The 18575-nt window shown below is 39.8% G+C and overlaps 2 protein-coding genes and 1 non-coding gene across 4 annotated transcripts; 1 reads left to right on the top strand and 2 right to left on the bottom strand.

Annotated features, from left to right (window-relative positions):
• Positions 1-1478: 1478 nt before the first annotated feature.
• On the bottom strand, positions 1479-1572 carry trnai-uau (transfer RNA isoleucine (anticodon UAU)). Its single transcript has 2 exons — positions 1535-1572; positions 1479-1514 (listed from the first exon to the last, which is right to left on the bottom strand). It is a non-coding gene; the product is annotated as a tRNA-Ile (tRNA).
• A 3362-nt stretch (positions 1573-4934) lies between these two features.
• On the bottom strand, positions 4935-12009 carry hcar1-3 (hydroxycarboxylic acid receptor 1-3). Of its 2 annotated transcripts, none has more exons than XM_051959596.1 (4): positions 11411-12009; positions 9208-10286; positions 8641-8957; positions 4935-8474 (listed from the first exon to the last, which is right to left on the bottom strand). In XM_051959596.1, exon 4 carries the CDS (start codon positions 6653-6655, stop codon positions 5531-5533), a length of 1125 nt encoding a protein of 374 aa, XP_051815556.1. In that variant the 5' UTR covers positions 6656-8474; positions 8641-8957; positions 9208-10286; positions 11411-12009; the 3' UTR covers positions 4935-5530. The 2 variants fall into 2 exon arrangements, with proteins under 2 accessions (XP_051815556.1, XP_051815555.1); XM_051959595.1 differs by having other exon boundaries at positions 7976-8474; positions 11411-11773.
• Positions 12010-15758: 3749 nt separating this feature from the next.
• Positions 15759-18377, top strand: LOC110950505 (transmembrane protein 229B-like). The gene is made up of 2 exons (XM_022193119.2): positions 15759-16083; positions 17782-18377. Exons 1-2 carry the CDS (start codon positions 16032-16034, stop codon positions 18249-18251), a joined length of 522 nt encoding a protein of 173 aa, XP_022048811.1. The 5' UTR covers positions 15759-16031; the 3' UTR covers positions 18252-18377.
• Positions 18378-18575: the final 198 nt, after the last annotated feature.

Genomic DNA, 18575 nt, shown 5'->3' on the forward strand with positions numbered 1-18575 from the left:
ATATTCCTGCAACTTTCTTGCAACTCTCATGTATTTTTGCATGCAGTAAGGTAAGATTAAACTGTGTGGAGGAGAAGCCAGATGACTCTCCAAAAAGCATATTTTCATCAACATTTAAATAAAAACAACCTCCTCAGACATCCATATGCGCAGGCTTGTGTAAATGTGCAGAGAGATGAAACACACACACAAGTCGGTAAAGTACACACACCACACACACACACAGAGAGAGAGAGAGAGAGAGCGAGAGAGAGAGAGAGAGCGCAAAAAACGGATTGTTTTCATTCAAACAGCAGAAGCAGCCAGTCAGATTCAAGCAGGAGAGAAAACAGAGCAGGGGTCCAATCAGTGGACAACAGCGGCCTCTAGTGTCGGGACACTGAAACATCATGTCAAGTTAGTGACTGTTAAACATTAATAATTTTTGCACACATTTACCCTCTATTAATCTATTCGCTTACATGTAAGTTAGTTTTTGCATTCCCCTATTAACTTTAAACCTTGTTTTAATTAGGGTGTTAACCAGATGATACAATTGTTTAAAAGAAATAATTTAAACCATTTGTAGCAGAACCGAAAAACAAACGTAGAACGACTGAACTCTGTCTACATTTTATATATGTACACACACACACACACCCACCCACCCACCCACACACACACACACACACACACACACACACACACACACACATATATATATATATATATATATATATACAAATTTAAAATAAAAAGGTAAAAAATTCTTTCATGAGACAATCTATGACTTTTTTGGACAATTATTGTTTTTTGATCATCATGCGAGATTTTATCCATATTTAACATTCTGTAAATATATATCTAGTTTCACATTATGCAAGCTGTATGCTTTCATATTTATGACAAATAAAAAATTAATGTCAAATAATAATAACTGTAATAGTTATCTTTATTTCTACGGTATAGCACCTTTCAAAACTGGAGTTACAAAATGCTTTACAACACATTAAAATATACAGTGCACTGGAAAGCATTAAAATGAGACAATAAAACAATATGAAACACTAAAAGAGCAAGCAAAAAAATTTAAAGTGACAAAATGTTTTTAAAAATATTTTTTGAAACTGTAGTTTGGTTGAGAGTCTGTACACAGATGGAGAGCTGCTGCCTCCTACTGCCAGTGAAGCTGAACTACAGTTTTATATTAAATGTGAAAGCACACCGAATCACATCTTAAATGAATAACACAATATGGCACAAATCTGTCACAAAATATGGCTGCGGCAGTTTATGGGCGTTTGAAAGGTGGCTTACGTGTTTTGAATATTTCGTACATTCTACTGCTGGTGCGTTTAAGTTTACATAAAGTCGATGTGCTAACTGAGTGATGCTTGCAGTGATTAAATGTACTTGTGGTTGCTTTTGCCACCACTATAATAACTTTGTCACCTTGCAGTGAACATGTTCTTCAAAAACTGTGTCGACATTCAAAAGACTGCTCCAGGTGAGGCTCGAACTCACAACCTCGGCATTGCTCTACAGTGTACTGTCATATAAGTACCGCGCGCTAACCGATTGCGCCACTGGAGCTCACTACGGTTGGCCCGCAGCTCGGTTTATAAACATGAGGCGGTCCGAGTTCCATCGTATTGGTTGATTTCTTTTCTTTAACAACGCTATTGCTTTATCTTTACGCAAACGTTTATATTTAGAAACAAGAACCAAGCAGCAACGCTAGACTTATTGAATAATGTCAGCTAGGGTGTTACGCGAAGCACTGCTAAAACGTGTCAACAGCGTTACCGAGCAGAGGGAATGAACACAACAAAAGCAGAGCCTCAGTAGAGCCAAATATCAATTTATGATGAAATAACATGTCTGCAGTGGCTTCTCTTAACCAGTAACTGCATAAGGTGATGACCTCGCAGCCTCTCCCTCTGACCGCTCAGCTCTTCATATCTATGGCTCAGCTCCCCGCTGATTGAAGGAGGGATCAGTGACGTCACATGTGCAGCTGCTGCTGGGACTCAGGAAACACAGACAGACCGAACCAATGATATATATATATATATATATACGTCATTGGACCGAACAGTTCCGATGGTTCCGACCGTGTGAAATGTTCTGAAAGAATAAATGATCTCAAGTGCACCGCAGAATTTAAATCCTCAAAATAATAACAACAATAATTAGTGACTGGATTCATAGGGAAGCCAGGGTTTTCATACATCATTTTGTAGGGCCACAACTCAGGCACAATCCACACCATAAATAACTATATATGGTTTTACCTCTGGGTGGTGCTGCATCAGATTATGTTTTAAATGTACTGCATAAATAACAGTGACTCAAGTACAGAAATAAGATTGGCATTACAAATGACCCTTACAAATTTTGTACTTCAATGTTTCCATTTTATGTTGTTTTATACTTCCATTCCACTACATTTCAGAGGTAAATATTGTACTTTCTACTAAACTACATTTATTTGACATTGTTAGTTGCGTTTAAAATAAAGATTTTAAACAAATGACATTGCACTATAGGATGCTATTAAATTACAACACGTTGTTCAAGACTCAACCAGCATTTTCAAACCATTTTGCCGTCTTACAAAAAGCAGTACGTAGTTGGCTCACATTTCAGATGACTTTTCCTTCAAAACATCTCAGATGGTTTAACTTAAATAAATGTTCCTATGATCCAGTGTCACCAAAACCCAAAGATTAGAGAATAAGTCCAGAAACTGAAAACAGATTTGTGTATCAGAACTTGATTTTTATTCCTTTTATCACCTGTTAATTATGTGATGGACCCTCAGATTTATCTGATGTCTGCAGTAAAAAGTAGTTCAAACCTGCAGTAACAACACTAACATGCTGCTGAAACACTAATGCTTCATTATTAGTAATCTCAAAATATACAACTACAGTGGTATGCAAAAGTTTGGGCACCCCTGATCATTTTCAAGGTTTTCCTTTAGAAATCACTGGTTGTTCGGATCAGCAATTTCAGTTAAATATATCATATAGCAGACTAACACAGTGATATATGAGAAGTGAAATGAAGTTTATAGGATTTAAACAAAGTGTACAATAATTAATTAAACAAAAGTTGGCAGGTGCATAAATTTGGGCACCCTTGTTGTTTTATTGATTTGAATACCTTTAGCAATAATTATTGGAACACAAAATTTGTTTGGTGAGCTCATTGACCCTTGACCTACATACACAGGTGAAGCCAATCACGAGAAAAGGTATTTAAGGTGGCCAATTGCAGGTTGTTCTCCTTGAGTGGCAACATGGGAGCCTCAAAAAAAACTGTCAAATGACCTGAAAGCAAAAATTGTTCAACATCATGGTTTAGGGGAAGGATGCAAAAAGCTAGCTCAGAGATTTCAGCTGTCAGTTTCCACTGTGAGGAACATAGTGAGGAAATGGAAGACGACAGGCACAGTTCTAGTTAAGGCCGGGAGTGGCAGGCCAAGAAAAAATCTCGGATAAGCAGAGGCAAAGGATGGTGAGAACAGTCAAACTCAACCCACAGACCAGCTCCAAAGACCTACAACATGATCTTGCTGCAGATGGTGTCACTGTGCATCGTCCAACTATTCAGCCCACTTTGCACAAGGGGATGCTGTATGGGAGAGTAATGTGGAAGAAGCCTTTTCTGTGCACATGCAACAAACCGAGTCACTTGAGGTATGCTAAAGCACATTTGGGACAAGCCAGCTTCATTTTGGAATAAGGTGCTGTGGACTGATGAACGTAAAATGGAGTTATTTGGACATAACAATGGGCGGTATGCATGGTGGATGAAGAACACAGCATTCCAAGACGAACACGTGCTACCCACAGTAAAATTTGGTCTTGGTTCCATCATGCTGTGGGGCTGTGTGGCCAGTGCAGGTACTGGGAATCTTGTTAAAGTTGAAGGTCGCATGGATTCCAGTCAGTATCAGCAGATTCTTGTGAACAATGTTCAAGAATCAGTGACAAAGTTGAAGTTGCGCCGGGGCTGGATACTTCAACAAGACAACGACCCTAAACACTGCTCAAATTCTACTCAGGCATTCATGCAGAGGAACAAGTACAACGTTCTGGAATGGCCATCTCAGTCCCCAGACCTGAATATTATTGAAAATCTGTGGTGTGATTTAAAGCGGGCTGTCCACGCGTGGAAACCATTAAACCTGACTGAACTGGAGATGTTTTGTAAAGAAGAATGGTCAAAAATACCTTCAGCCAGAATCCAGACCCTCATTGGAAGCTATAGGAAGCATTTAGAGGCTGTTATTTCTGCAAAAGGAGGATCTACTAAATATTGATGTAATTTTTCTGTTGGGGTACCCAAATTTATGCACCTGCCTACTTTTGTTTAAATAATTATTGCACACTTTCTGTAAATCCTATAAACTTCATTTCACTTCTCAAATATCACTGTGTTCGTCTGCTATATGATAGATTTAACTGAAATTGCTGATTTAAACAACCAGTGCTTTATAAAGGAAAATCTTGAAAATTATCAGGGGTGCCCAAACCTTTGCATACCACTGTATATATTATATTAGTCAGAGGGATCAAATCAGGACTAATACATTACTGCATTTTGCTGTTAATCGTCATGTCAGTACAATTTTTCACTGGGGACTTTTGGATCCTGTGGTTGTACTTTTTCCAACAATGCAAACAAGAAATGACTAAGTTCCCACAACCAGTGAGAAAAAGCTAAAAATACATATAGATAGATAGACAGATATGATATATATATATATATATATATATATATATATATATATATAGATGTCTTTAATGAGATACATATTAATCTCTTCCTTTGGTAGCTTGTCTGACGAGCATAAATTGTAATCTTGACATATCTAAGTAAAGCATTATCTAACATTTTATATAGAGAGAAATGGATGTAATTAATTCCACATACAAATCCACACAAGATTTTATTGTGTCTATATTTCATCATTGTATTGAAATATTACTATTGAATCCATCCAACAGCTCTTCTGATACACTGTGTTCTCTTGTTGCATACAAAATCAGGCTATCTATATATCAATACACACAATTCAAACATTTAACCAGCTGGAGAAGTTAGTTCGAAACCTTTAATAGGAGACACTTTATCCAAAATAATTACCGAGTCATCTCAAATATAACAGGAAACTGAAGAGCTGAAAGAATACAACCTAATTTTTACTATGCTTCAAAATCTCTCCAGTGTTGCTTTAGTTTAAAAGAATCCAGAGTGCCACAAGTACATGATAATGTCAGCTATTTTGTATGTGTATTTACATCATGCCTTGTAGAAAATAGTTGATACTTTGTTCTGCTGTATATGTCAATACATGAACAACTGCAGGACAAATTTCCCAGGACAGATTTTCAGTACCACCATTACAGTCTTTCGCTCTAGCTCTGTTTGAGTGTCTGAGCCTATGTATTTCAGTGCATCCAACATTCCACAGTTCAGAGAATCTCCAATTTGTCAGTCTGTCCATTCAAAATTGATAATATTTCATTGTCTTTCTTTCTCAGCATTTATGGACTTGGCTGACATCCTTTTTGAAGCAGTTGGATCTCCTGAGAATGTTACGGAACATGGAGCTGGAGTAAAAGTAGATGAAGGGGTCCGAAGCACTGTTGAGGTAGGTGAAGCTGATGCATGTCATGAAGAGCTGAGTGGACCGCTGGTAAATCTCGCATTCCGTAGGATAGAGGTATTTGATGGACAACCCCACCAGGCCTGTGATGACACTTGGCATGAAGCAGACAGTGAACACTAAACTGATCACTGCTACTGCTCGAATGGCCCTCCGGACCCTCTTTTGCATCTCCTTTTGCTTTTGTTGGTTCAGATAGCAGGCGATTCTGGCTGAGGAAAATAGTAACAAGAACCAGGGCAGGAAGAACTCTGCAACAAAGGCCACATAATGCACCATTACCTCAGGGGGAATTACTTTGTAGAAGTTGAAACTACGACACTGGGAGATGTTGCCATCCTGGTGGAGGAGGTTGGTGGTCAGCAACGGAATCCGAAGGGCAATCACAGCAACCCACGTCAGGCCTGCGAGCCAGGCCGCGTGAGTCATAGTCATTTTGCTGATCCAATGATGTGGATGGATCACTTTAAAATACCGATCCAGTGCCACGACTGTCATGAATGCAATACTGGAAGAACGATTCACAGCCAGCATGAAGAGGTTGATGCGGCACCAGACCTCTCCAAACACCCAGTACTCCCCTTGCATGTGGGTGTGGATGCGGAAGGGCACACTAATGAGGAGCAGGAGGTCAGCCAGAACCAGGTTTAAGAGAAAGATTATGTGGGGCTTCCAGAACTTCATGCGAAATAAGAAAATCCACAAGGCTATTATGTTTCCTGGCAGGCCTACAATGATCTCGATTATCATGATCACTGGCAGGAAACCTGTCCCTGCATCTTCTCGGGCGGATGGACAATGTGTTGAAGTTTCATTCACCACTGTGGGGGTTCCAGTCACCAAGGCCATTTTTTTCAGTTTTTTCCACTGCTGCTTATTTTCAGCCGATCTGCCGTGCCTGAAAATTTCAGAAGACAAAGAAGAGAAATGTACTGAAAAATGTGTATCAGACCTTAGTATTTTACTGAGCAAATAGTGAAAACTACAGTTCACCATTATGAGAAATACATGCACCTGAGTATTTGCTGTGGGTTAGATTGTGCCCCATTTATGCACATTGCTTTGAACAAAAGCATCTGCCAAATACATATACTGTATCTAAATACAAATTGTATAGAAATATTATGTCAAGCTGACTGGAAACACAGGGAAAACAGTTAGTTTGACTTTGTCCAAAGGTAATAAAATCCACCTTCCATTACCTCTGAGGTGTGCTAATGTTATATTGCATGTTATATTTCATGTATTTATATCATGAGAAAAAGTGTAAAAATTAGAGCGAGTGGTTATATAAGGCTTGTGTGCAAGAATCAGTCTTCATATCTAACTCTGCGTAAACAAATTAGTAAATGTGCCGAAAAGTCGTAGCTGCATTTGGAGCATATTTCTGTCCATATTTGTACCTGAACTAAAACTTGAACTTTCTCTATTTTCGTGTCTTAATTTGTTGTCATGTTACTGGCTATGGAGGACATATACTTTAGAAGTACTGCAAAACACGACTCAAAATGCCAATACAATTCCGCTTTCATACTGCAAAGTTGGTAAAAAAAAAAAAAAAAGATAATTAAAAATTAAAAACTGCAGTGCAAGCTCTTTGCAGGGCTAACTAAAAACAACGCAAAAAAAGTTTAGATTTCAGTACTTACCAGAAGGTAACACGGAATTACTGCATTGAACAGATGAAGACGATAGAGCGTGCAGATGTTAGTCTCCTCTTTTGACAGTGATCCGGTGAGCTAAAATCCTTCATACAGTCTTCCTGTAAAAGCTGGGCTTGTTATAACATGTAGACAGGAACAGTTCCTGGGTAAAGGTATATTGACGCCTTGTATTTCAGTTGGGGGTTATATAATGACCTGTAATACAACCTTTCCCTGGAACTGTGCAAGATACAAAGGTGTCAAAAGTATTTGCATTCATTACTTAAGTAGAAGTATAGATAATAACGTTCAAAAAGACTTTTGTAGAAGTTGAAGTATCAACTCCAGCTTTTTACTCAAGTACAAAAGTACTGATTTTAAAACTACTTAAAAGTATAAAAGTAAAAGTAATGTGAGGGAAAAAATGGCTAGAGTGCAATCATAAAACACATTTTCTAAAAGGTTATAACGACTAATGTTGAAAAATTTGGAATGCACTAGAATAGGCTATCTGTTTCCACCTCATATATGTCCATTGAAAAGGAATGCATTTTAGTAAATATATATTACAGAATCGTGTGTGTACTACTGACAATTAACACGTGTTTCATGGAGCAGCAAATATGATGACTAGTTGTTGGAATGGTGCAAATAGTAAGTCATCAGACGCATATTATCAATTAACCTTTATTGTGCCACATTCTTGGTCATGCCCATTTCTGTAGGTAATCGCAACGATTCAAATTTAAGGAGATGTAACAGGCACTTTTAACATAAAGACTGACATCAGTCAAGGAAAGGACAAGCAACAAAGAGTTACCAATAGTCTTTGTTCAGCCGCAAAAGTAGCTGGTTCTCAAAGTTTACTGAGCCAATGCACGCTCTTCTTGGCCTGAAGATCAGCCCTGCAACACTGAACAGTCTTTCACAGGCTGCTGAGGCAGGGAGTGCCGTATTAAGCTTCAGTGATAGGTGGCACACAGCTGGGAAGGACTTCATCACCTCTGTCATGTCTCCTGGGCACCCCAGGTATGCATCCAGCTGCTGGGTCTTTTCAAGGGGGCCAGTCTTCTTTAAGGAGGAAAAGAAGTCCTCTTCCTCAGATGACAGGGAGCCCTCAGAGACAGGATTCCTTTCCTGACAGCTCAAGTGGCTTTTTATGTAGTCAAGGCCTGTGGAATAAAAACAAAAATCCAAACAATTTACATTATATTACAGTGTAGTAATTGTGCCATTGATTGTTCTGTGCGTGTGTCGTTAAATGTCATTTCAAACTCATTTCACTGTCCCCAAAGAAATTACACATATTAAGAGCAAGTTGAGAGGTGAGATACTTACCAAGTTTCAAGATGTTTTCATCATTTGTCCAGCAGGTTTTAAATTTGGGAACCAGAATGGCTGCGGCTATCAGCTCTGGATCTGCAAGCATTTCTCCGAAGCGTTTTTCAATGCCAGAAAGAAGTGCAGCAATCAAAGGCTCACAAAACTTGGAGGTGACCTGAAGGTTCTGGAGCTTGGTCTTTAGTAGAGTTATGGTGGGGAGCAGCCATCCCATCTGCACACTGGTTTCTCCCTGAAGAACATCCACTGCCTTGGCCACTGGGCTCATTGTCTTCACATATTCTGCAAGAAATGCAAGTTCCACTGGAGTAAACCTGCACAAATAAAAGAAAAATACAACATGGAACATTTAGCTTACTTGATATAGAACCTTTAACTGAAGGAACTGATAATTAAAAAGGAAAATACTGTCATCTGAGACTTTCAGAAATTTAGTTATGTTGCTACAAATAACATCCAGAGTAAACATGGGGACTGCATATTGTGCATTCAAAAGAATAAAATTGTGACAGTGATTGGGTAATCTCTTTATTAAAGGCAGAAGACAGAAAAACAAACACTTACTTTTGTATATCCAGCTTACTGCAGACAGCTGCAAGTGCTCCTTCACCTTGTTCTCTTGTTATTCTCACAATTCTTTCCGCAGCGGAGAAGAATGAATTCCACCTTGTAGCAACAGGCCTTATCAGTTGGAGTGTGCAGTGGTCTTTAATCACTTCAGATGCGATGGTTGTTCTTGAACTTTTGTTCCACAGGCTAGAGCATTTGGCAAATGTGGACCTTGATATGCGCTTGTACAATGGGTTGTCCTCTGCTTTTGAAGCATCAACTGTGGACACCAGATTGAGGAGGTGGCAGGCGCAGCGATGGTGCTTGGGTAGTTGATATTCCAAGTAGTCATCTTTGTCCAAAAGGGCTCCAGTATCAACAAATTCAACACCCTCAATGCTTTCTTCTTCTTCATCAGTATCATCATTTTGGCCACCATCGTCCTCTTCTTCAGCACGCTCTCCTACAGGTTCAGGATTGTTGTTCTTGTCAGTCTTCCCATAAACTCTGAAGGCTTTCAGGAAGTTCGATCCATTGTCAGTTGTAGTGCGAATGATCTTGTCTCTGATATTGAATTCTGTGTGAATTTCATTTAGGGCACTAGCCAGTGCAGAAAATGTGTGTGACCCTTTAAGTTGCTTGCATCCCAGGGCAGCACAGAATCTCTGCATGGTCTGGGAGTTAAACCAGTGCGCTGTGACACCAATGAAACTGCGACAGTGTGCTGTCCAGCAGTCTGTTGTTGTTGCTATGAACTCAATTTCACTAAGGGCCGCTTTCAGTTTGCTTTTCATTTCAACAGCGGCATTTGTGACTTTGTTGACAACAGTATTGCGTGTCATGACATTTGTATTTGGCTGAAGATGTTTCACAAGATCAATGAAGCCCTGTTGCTGAACAATGTGCGGTGGGTGCAAGCCTTGGACAATGAATTTGAGAACTAATTTGTCCACACTTGCCTGGGAAACTTTACGAGTCTCCCACAGCTTGGTTTGTTTGGAGGGTGGGGCCAAAGAATCTTCAGCTGATGTCTTCCTTTTGAGGGATGCTGAAGTGAGTTGCTTGTACCTCTCCAGATGAGTAGGGTGTTTCTTCTGTGGAGAAAATGAATGCACAGGCACAGATTGAGATTCACATCATTGAACTCAAACCACAAACTCAGACTGTATGGGACCTCTGTTGTATTAAATGTCATTCTTGAAGTTCATGAATGAAGGTTAGACTACAAGTTAGGGAGTAGTTTCACTTGTCTATGTAATTATGTTAAGCAGACCAAACTCTCTTAGGACCACAGGCAGGTGCTGGCATTGCTGAGATAATGGGACTTTAATTAGTTTTAAACATTTTAAACACATCAGCATTTGGCTGAAAGTTGGGCCTCTTTACAATGACCCATATGACATGTCCAACACAGGCACGCGCACGTTCAAACACAGACAGAACTAGAAAAGCACTCGGAGAGCGCATACCTCCGCCATGCCATCTGTCTGTCTGTCTGTCTGTCTATCTGTGTGTGTCTGTGTGTGTGTCTGTTTGTCTGTTAACAGCATAACTCAAAAAGTCATAGACGGATTTTCACCAAATTTTTACAGGATGTCCGGAAGAGCAAGAGTAAGAATCGATTAGATTTTGGAGGTGATCCGAATCACCGTCTGGATCCAGGCGGCCATCTCTCAATTGTCCTTCGACCTTCAAAAAATTCCTGGATCCAGACGGTGATTCAGATCACCTCCAAAATCTAATCGATTCTTACTCTTGCTCTTCCGGACATCCTGTAAAAATTTGGCGAAAATCCGTCTATGACTTTTTGAGTTATGCTGTTAACAGACACACACACACAGACACACAGACACAGACACACACACACACACACACACACACACACACACACACACACAGAGAGACAAACTCTGGTGATTACATAACCTCCTGGCAGAGATAATAATTATGCAGATTCTTGTAAACTGCCTGCCTTATTTACCAGCTGCGGAATAGCTCCGCACAGTTACCTTACAAATATTGCATATAACAACAATACAAGCTCAGAAAACATTTGGCTAACGTCGAATTTTAAACCTTACACGGAGCCCACCAAACAAACTTGCAACATTGAATCATAAGCTAGCATGCAAAGCATGGCATGTCTTAGCATTTACCCAGCCATAGCAAACATTGCAATTTTACTATTAGCAGATCACGACTGAATCTTAGAACTTACCTCAATATGCTTCTTTAAATTTGATGGTGAGTTTTTGAAAGCCATTAGCTCGTGGTACTTCGGTGCGCACAGTTTGCATTGCATGCGAAAAGAGTTGTTTTTGCATCCTGTTATATCAAAAAAATCCTCCAGATAAGGCCAGGGATGAACAAGGGTTGGTTGGTCTTCCTTGCCTGCACCCTCCTCACTGGTGCTTGGTTGGGAAAGCTCCTCGTCTGCCGCCATGGACATTTTCTCTTCCACCATTTACTGTATTAACGCTTCTACATTCTGCTCCGGTGTGCGGGTGTGTAATGCGCAAGCGCGTTGCATCGCTTTGAAACCAATGGGGTATAGGAATGGTGTCACGTTGAGACTTCTCATCCAACCACAATTAAATTAATTCTATTCGGATGGCGGATTTTATCTGGATAGCCGGAATAAAAACAAGTCGAAATGAAGTAACGAGGCAATTTTTAAAATGTAAGGAGTAGAAAGTACAGATAATTACATGAAAATGTAAGGAGTAGAAGTAAAAAGTGGTCCAAAAAATAATTACTCCAGTAAAGTATAGATAACCAAAATATCTACTTAAGTAAGGTAACGAAGTATTTGTACTTCGTTACTTGACAGCTCTGGCAAGATACAATATTTCAGAGAATGTTGCACAGATAAACATACTGTCAGGGCTCCCTCCTCACCCCTGTCCTTCCCACCTGACATCCCCAATACCCCTTTTCCCATCTGGTTCCTCTCTTCCTCTCCCTCTCCTGCTCCTCTCCCACTCATGCTCTCCTCTCTCTCTCTCTCTCTCTCTCTGTCCCTCGGTTTCTGTCTCTGTCTCCCTTCTGCTCCTCTGCCCCTGTCTCTCCCTCTGTCTCTTCGGTCTCCCGTCCACTCCTCTACCCCTGTCTCTCTCTGTCTCCCATCCACTCCTCTGCCCTGTCTCTCCCTCTACAGCTCGGCGCCTGAGTGGAGTTCAGCTTCCCAGCTGACTCCACTCAGGCAATCAACCACCTCTACGGCTCCCGGACAGCTGATGGACATTCTACTGATTACACAACCTGCAATAAGAACCGGCTCATCCTTCCACTCCCTGCCCGATTGTTAAACAAGACTCCACAGTCAGTTTGCTCTCGAGCCTCCTGAAAGTTTGCTGAGTTTTTGTCACCTTTTTAACTTTGTTTCTTTCCTGCCTTCACCCAGACCCAGCTGTCCGGGATCTCCGCTGCCCAGAACCCTCGTCCGCTTTCCTCTACCCATTCAGCACCGGTTTCCCCCTCAACGGACCCCCCGTTCCTGCCTGGACCCCCTGACCTGCTTCCCTCCCAACCACCCGGAGACCCACAGCAGCAAGCCTGCTGCTCGTCACCTCCCGGAGCCTCCAGACCCACCTGGCCAAGCCCCCCACAACATCAGCCGCTCCCCACTGCTGCACCCTGGTTTCCCCCCACCGAGCCACTATTCACTCCCTAACAATAAAGCACATTCTCATTCCAACCAGCCTTGGTGGTGTGGCTCTCTGCTCGGGTCCGACCCGCTAAACCGTGATACATAATAAGGGTAGGAGAATGATTATCTGACCTAATGAGTAGATGATCAGATGATGAAGTATATTCACATCCTTTCTAAAACATTTCTCCTCATTGCTTTTTTTTTGTATAATATGTGTTTGAATCTGGGAGTATTTATACACTTATCCAGTATTTCCATACTTTCCTGGATTAGAGGGAGGGCTTGTAAACCACGCTTTCCCGTGACTAGCATTTCGTGGAAGTCTATCAAAACTACGACAAACAACAACAACAGGAGTGGAAAAAAACATTAAAATTAAACTACAGAGAGACAAAATGATGAAGGGGGAAAACAGCTGCAAAGATGCAAAATTACTACAAGCTAGCAGAAACAATTTTCTAAAAAAGACACCGAAAATTACAACAAGTCAGCATAAAACAAATTCAAAGTAATCCTAAAACGACTCTAGAAGAAAACACAGAATAACATCAAACAAGCACAAAATAATTTAAAGGACACACAAAATGTATGAAGAGGCACAAAATTACCACAAACACAAAGCATCTTTTAAGACAAAATAACTACAAAGAGACAAAAATACTCCAAAGAGATACAGAACAATGATAAAGCAAACACAAAACAACTTTAAAGAATGCAAAACAATTTTGAACATGAAGTAACTACAAAAACACACATTCTACAAAGAGAGACTAAAGAACTGCAAGGTAATACAAAACAACTGCAAAGAGAGGCAAAATTACTACAAAGAAAACAAAATGACTTCAGTGTTTTGAATGTTTTTCTCTTATCATTGACTGATTTAATCTCATCTTCAATTCACCTCGCAGTTCATCTCATGTCATTTCATTGGATTCTTAAGACCTTGTGGTAACACATTTCACTTCCCCTTATTTCACCTCACTTACATTTTTCAAATCTCACAGCACCTCCTCTCATTTTTTGTCATATTTAATACCACCTCACTTCACTTTGCTTTTATCTTCTATCTCATAACTCTTGTCTATTCATATTTTCTCTGAATCCTTTTATTACATCTCATTTTGTTTCATTACATCTCATTTTATGTTATTTCAGTGTATTCTGTCAGACCTCACTGCATCTAATTTGATCTCACCTAACATCACCACATTGCATCTCAGTATGTCTTTTCCACACCCTAATTCATTCATTCATTCATTCATTCATTCATTCATTCATTCATTCATTCATTCATTAAGGACACAAAGATGGTCCATTCATCTGATCTTATGTAATCTTTAGATACACTTTTATCTCCTGCTCACAAACTCATCCTATTCCATTTTATCAACATCAAGTCATCATTTCTCTCAACTAATTTAAAGTTAATTTATTTGCAGTCAGTTCAGCATACCAGACCAACTTTTACTAAGTGCAGCACATGAAGACTTTTCTGAGAGAGAGAAGGCTAATTTTCTTAACCAAACATTCTTTGGTAACAATTCAGTTACAGTACTGCAACACACACAGAACCCCCAAGTCCATTACTGTCCGACCTTTGTCAGCTAGATAACTTTATGGTCACTGACACTGGCACAGCAGTTCAATCACCCTCCACAGCCCTAAAGGTGTGTTTGCTGGAACCACTGGACTCTGATCTGGAGGTGTGCCATTCGTTCAATTGCTTTATTAGAGTACACACAAAACAAACACACAAGAGACCCAGAAGTGGCGTCATGTCAGGATGGACATCTGTTCTCAGTGACACTTTATGGTTACATTGTATACAGTGTATGTGTAAAAACTGTAATGTTACAGCTCTGCATCCATATTCACAGCATCTGTTGGCAGCTTTCTGAACATGGCTCCATCAGTCAGTGCTTATACTCTACTTCCTTATTTTAATAACTTTAATTTTCTAATCATAATGACATAATAGTGAGCTCTCTGCTGTACCAAAGCCATTCAGCTGGTTTGGTAAACTAAATGGCAAAACTGTATTTGCAGAAAAAAAGATAATGGATTGTTTATACCGTATCTACCAAGTAAACAAAACAGAAGTAAACATAAAGTAAATAGGAAAATAACTACAAGAAATATTTGTATGTGGGCTACAAAACTCAGTCCATACACGTGCTAGCAGCTCCATAAAGTTTTATCTATGCACTTTAGACTAAATGCTAACATCTGCTATGATACTCACAATGACAATGCTAACATGCTAGTATTTAGTGGGTTGCTTACTTTATTCACTTTAATGTGTTAGCATACTAGCTTTTGTTAATTAGCAAAAAGATGTCAAGTAAAACTGAGGTGGTGGTGTTAAACAAAGCATTTCATTGACTATTACATTCAGTTTGGAACATTAATGTTTGCACTGAATCTCATGCCATTTTATCCAACAATTATACAGACACTTTGCCAAAAACTGCAAATATTCTAGTAGCACTTAAAGGAAAAGCTGGGGATCACAAAAGTCTCCAGGATTCATTCTCTGGGAATCATTAATGTCTGGATTTCATTGCAATCAACTGACTGTTCATGTATTTTAGTCTTGACCAAAGTAGTGAACCTACCAACTGAGAAGACAGTATGCCAATCCTTAAATTTACCTGAATATAATATAAATTTTAAACATATCTCCACAGACAGTCAGTACATTCATCAATCGATATGTGTATATAATCAACCAGGCTCTCTGACACACCCAGATACTGTGTCTCACCGATAACCCCCAGTGTGACCCACAACATGACTCAGATATAGTATTATATTGAGCTTCGGTGTGACAGGAACACTGTCAAGTTTGCCTTTTGAAAGCACACGTCAATACACTTATTTGCACACTTACTGTATGTGTAAGAGAACACTGAAGCAGCCACTGTGAGATCAATACTAGTATTGATTCTACACACATACACTTTTTCCTCAGGTGGTCTGGGTTTTGCTTCCTTGGTTCCCGGCTTCAGCCTGTGACAGAGACATCACTGTCTCATTCTGATAACATGGAGCAGCTTAATGTTTAGCTCAAGATCCACACACACATAAACACACACACACACACACACACACACACACACACACGCATGCACACACATAGGGAAGCAGAGGGATTACAAAGCCACAGAGTCCCATATGCTGTCCGGGGATGGATGCAAGAAAGCTCAATGTGAGGAGAGTGCGGGACGGTAAAGAACAAGGTGAGAGTTACAACTGTTTGCATTTTGATATTATTCCTAGTGACTGCACAGGATCACAATTCTGTCATTACTGCATTGCATCCTTATTTTAGTTGCAAATAGGGAAATAGTGAAGTGATGGAGTTCAATTCAGTGCTAATGTTAAATTACTTTTTATTATTCTATTGTTGTTTGAGTAGAAATAATTGACAGCAAGCTGTCATCAAACTGATGGTTTTGTTGAATTAATGACTGTTTTCTAGTACCGCATGAAAACCTGTTGAAGATATTCCAAGCCTTTAGTTTGCTGAGCAGGGCTATTAGCCTGTTAATCCACATTAGAGCTTGAACCCTGTGCAGGGTGTCCTGTGGAAGACGCATGAAACAAGATTGTATGCACTACAGGTAGTATACTGTAAGGATGAAAATCTAGCTAAAACAACCTGTAATATTTATTAAAATCTTAACATAAGTTATGTTAAATTGAGGATCACAGTAAAAGCAAATGCTGAATAGATTTACAGGAAATTTTTTCAATCTGTATCGAGATTGTTGAAGGGATATGATTCTATGTGTTTAAAAATAGTCCAGACTTGAGATTTTTACAACTGTGTGTGTGTGTGTTTGTTTGTTTGTTTGTTTGTTTGTGTATGTGTGTATAAAATAACATTAAAAACTTTTGACATCTTACCATCTTATCTTATAAAAATAGTTATTCTATACAGTTCACAACTTGGGGTGACAACAGCATGCAAACTTGACAAAAACTATGAAACTAAAGTAAAAACCACATACACTTCAGCTAATTAAGGCTAGCTGTTATCATTAGCCAAGGCTAATTTTGCCACTCCTTCCTGTTTGCTCAATTTTTTTTTATTTTATTGCTTCACACATTAAGAATTACATTTTTTTTATACTACATAAGACCATAAATAAATATTGAAATACTATGGAGAAAAATGCAACACCAGGTAGGACTCTGTGGCTACAACCTAACTAGCCTGGATTAGCAGAGAAGTGTTAAGTCTTCATGATCAAAACTCAGTCATCTCTATGGCCACAGGAGTGGAATTCATGTGACCTGATGTGTTTTAACACATTATTTATTATATATAGTGGGATAAAAATGCACTGAGTGGCTAACACCACTTCCTGTTGTCATTCATTTTATGTATCTTAATGTAGCTTAACTTAGCCTACCATAGTAGAAGGATTGAAAGACAGCAGTTAGCCAGATGCAGTCCATAGCTAACACAGTTCACCTACCAGCTCTTCCAAAGGTCACATATGTCGTATGCTGTATGTTTAGTGTGCATAAAAATGAAACAATAAAAATGAGAATCTGGCTGTATGGGAAGCTGGATGTCAAAATTGAGACAGTCAGCAGAGACTTTAAGAAATTGTTCCAGGCAATGAAATAGTCATATAGTAAAACCACAACTTGCTATTTTTACAGTTTAAATGTTGTACTAACTAAAGAAATACATTATAAAGAATGATTTTATGCTCTTCAAACAGAGCTAGGATAGGTGTCTTCTCCATTTTCATTTTTGTGCTAAGCTAAACAAACTAGTCCATGGCTGCAGCTTCATATTTACCATAAAGACATGAGAGTGGTATTGATCTGATCTCACCAATGAAGCAAATAAGCTTTTTACTCCAAATGTTTCAAAAACATACAGTAAAGTTACTGTATACTGTACTCTTTTGTTGTGACAGGGACTGGTGTTGAAGATGAAGCCTCAGCAGAATCCAGTCATCCTCTCTCTGCTTTTGCACGTCTCTATATGTACGCGCTGCATGGCTGCCTCTGTGAGGTGGCCTTCACCGCTGTGTGGGACTGGTGCAGGACCCAGGACAGGAGACTGGCCGGTCACAGCAGCCTGTGGGCACTGCCCATGTATGCCACTGCAATCTACCTCATGGAGAGCCTGAGGGCCATGCTGCTGGCTCAGCATTACCCACTGCCTGTGCGGCTGACAGCCTACACCATGTTCATCTACCTGTGGGAGTTCAGCTGGGGGGTGGGGCTGAGGCTGCTGGAGGCCTGTCCCTGGGACTACTCAGATCATAGATACAACCTGGGAGGACTGGTGACTCTGGAGTACGCGGTGCCCTGGGCTGTGGCAGCATTTATAGCAGAGCAGCATGTAATCAGGAACACTCTGAGGATAAGGCTGCACAACTGAACAGATATCCCGATGATCTAGAATTGTGTGCTTGCAAAATTAGCAACAAAACATTTTTTGACATTGTTTGTAAAAACATCTGGCTGCCTGACTTGTGACAAATTAAAACTGACAGCTTCAATTCAACCTGTGGGCTTTGTCTCAGACCCTGTAGTAAACTATTATATTGGAAAAACTGGTTTGGTAGGTAACTTGAACTCACTGTTTGACAGCATCAGTGAAACGCTGATGAGATCTTTTGTTTTCTTGCATAGAGTTAGTTTTCAAGATTGACATCACTCTTATATCAATCTGTTAAATATGAAGACTCAGCGAGGAGTTGCA

The sequence above is a fragment of the Acanthochromis polyacanthus genome, chromosome 15 (genome assembly GCF_021347895.1).
Source record: "Acanthochromis polyacanthus isolate Apoly-LR-REF ecotype Palm Island chromosome 15, KAUST_Apoly_ChrSc, whole genome shotgun sequence".
Classification (NCBI taxonomy): Eukaryota; Metazoa; Chordata; class Actinopteri; family Pomacentridae; genus Acanthochromis; species Acanthochromis polyacanthus.

What these genes read in the sequence shown, in the direction of transcription:
- hcar1-3 (XM_051959595.1), bottom strand. Translation starts at nt 11,656, where the DNA reads ATGGTGGAAGAGAAAATGTCCATGGCGGCAGACGAGGAGCTTTCCCAA. An exon ending in ATTTAAAGAAGCATATTGAG is followed by an intron (nt 10,287 to 11,410) that starts GTAAGTTCTAAG and finishes TTTTCTCCACAG; the next exon opens with AAGAAACACCCTACTCATCT. An exon ending in AGTAAGCTGGATATACAAAA is followed by an intron (nt 8,958 to 9,207) that starts GTAAGTGTTTGT and finishes TTATTTGTGCAG; the next exon opens with GTTTACTCCAGTGGAACTTG.
- LOC110950505 (XM_022193119.2), top strand. Translation starts at nt 16,032, where the DNA reads ATGGATGCAAGAAAGCTCAATGTGAGGAGAGTGCGGGACGGTAAAGAA. An exon ending in GCGGGACGGTAAAGAACAAG is followed by an intron (nt 16,084 to 17,781) that starts GTGAGAGTTACA and finishes TTGTTGTGACAG; the next exon opens with GGACTGGTGTTGAAGATGAA.